The sequence below is a fragment of the Geospiza fortis genome, unplaced genomic scaffold (assembly GCF_000277835.1).
Source record: "Geospiza fortis unplaced genomic scaffold, GeoFor_1.0 scaffold188, whole genome shotgun sequence".
NCBI lineage: Eukaryota > Metazoa > Chordata > Aves > Passeriformes > Thraupidae > Geospiza > Geospiza fortis.
Window position 1 is genome coordinate 2495007 of NW_005054337.1, and position 1182 is coordinate 2496188.

Here is a 1182-nt window from a genome sequence, read left to right on the forward strand (position 1 = left end):
TGTGCCTGTGCTCCTGGATGGGGCCATGCTGGGTGGTACTGGGAGATACTGGGCCCAGCTGGGTGATGCTGGGGGATACTGGGCCCAGCTGGGTGATGCTGGGGGATACTGGGGCCAAGCTGGGTGATGCTGGGTTGCAGGCACTGCCCTGGTCTCTCCAATGTCTCTTCCTGCTGCAGGATGCCAACGTGACGGGGAAGCCAACAATCACCAGGAACAGACTCGGGGGCACTGTGAGGCTGACAGGGTTAGTGTTGACCCCGAGCTGGATCTGAGCTCCCCTAGGACGTACTTAGAGAGCTCCCCTACTCTCCACCTCTGTCCACTTCCCTCCCTGAGTCGCCTATTGCCTGCTCAGACCCCATCCTGCCCCCAGTTCATATCTGTGCCAGCTGCCCTGGCAGTAGGTGCTCAGCTGGGCCTGCTCTGCTGGGTCCTGGTCTCAGCATGGAGCTCAGCCTGTCCCTACCCTGGCACGGGACAGTTCCCATCCCTGTGCCTGGCTCTGACCCTGATCTTGTCCTACAGGCTCCACATAACACAGGTGGCATCAAACGTGGGCCCAGTGGAGGTGAGTGGCTGTGCCAGGGAAGCCAAGGGGAGCCTTGGATTCTACATCACCCTGGGGGGGATCTGGGGGGCTGTGGACCCCATGCATGGCAAGTCTGGCAGGGGGCTGAGCCTTGCCTGCAGCATGGACCCCTCTGCCTGCTCTGAGCCTGGCTCAGGGCCTGCCTGTCCCACAGGTGAAGCGTCTGGAGACCCTGCTGAAGTTCAGTCTGTGGCTTTTTGGGGTTCCCCGGGCAAACAGTAAGTGCTGTCCCCGTGCTGTCCCCCCATCCTCCCACAGCTGCACCAGGGCCATCCCCTGCTATGCCTTTGTCTCCCCCCAGAGTGGCTCCAGGCTGGCATCCCCCTGCCCCTCCCACGTGGCCTCAGCCTGCTCAGACCGCGGCTCTCACTGCACCAGGTGGGTGCCACCACTGTCCCCTTACCACGAGGTCCCCCATGTCCCCCACATCCCCCCTCTCACCCTGACTCCCTACAGGGCTTCGTGCTCATCGCCACGGACCTGCAGTACGAGCCATGAGACCACCTGCCTCGTGGGAACCCCCCAGCCGTGTCCCCATCACCACCCCGGTGTCACCGCGCCCCCGCGGCTGGCAAAACGCGGGAGGCCGC

The 1182-nt window shown here is 63.8% G+C and overlaps 1 protein-coding gene across 1 annotated transcript in view; it reads left to right on the forward strand.

Annotated features, from left to right (window-relative positions):
• Positions 1-1090, forward strand: part of LOC102037664 (bactericidal permeability-increasing protein-like) — a 3771-nt gene extending 2681 nt beyond the window's left edge. The window contains exons 11-15 of the mRNA XM_031058003.1: positions 121-247; positions 529-571; positions 747-810; positions 894-970; positions 1049-1090. Coding sequence (XP_030913863.1) covers positions 121-247; positions 529-571; positions 747-810; positions 894-970; positions 1049-1090 — 353 coding nt within the window. The remainder of the gene's footprint in view (positions 1-120; positions 248-528; positions 572-746; positions 811-893; positions 971-1048) is intronic.
• Positions 1091-1182: the final 92 nt, after the last annotated feature.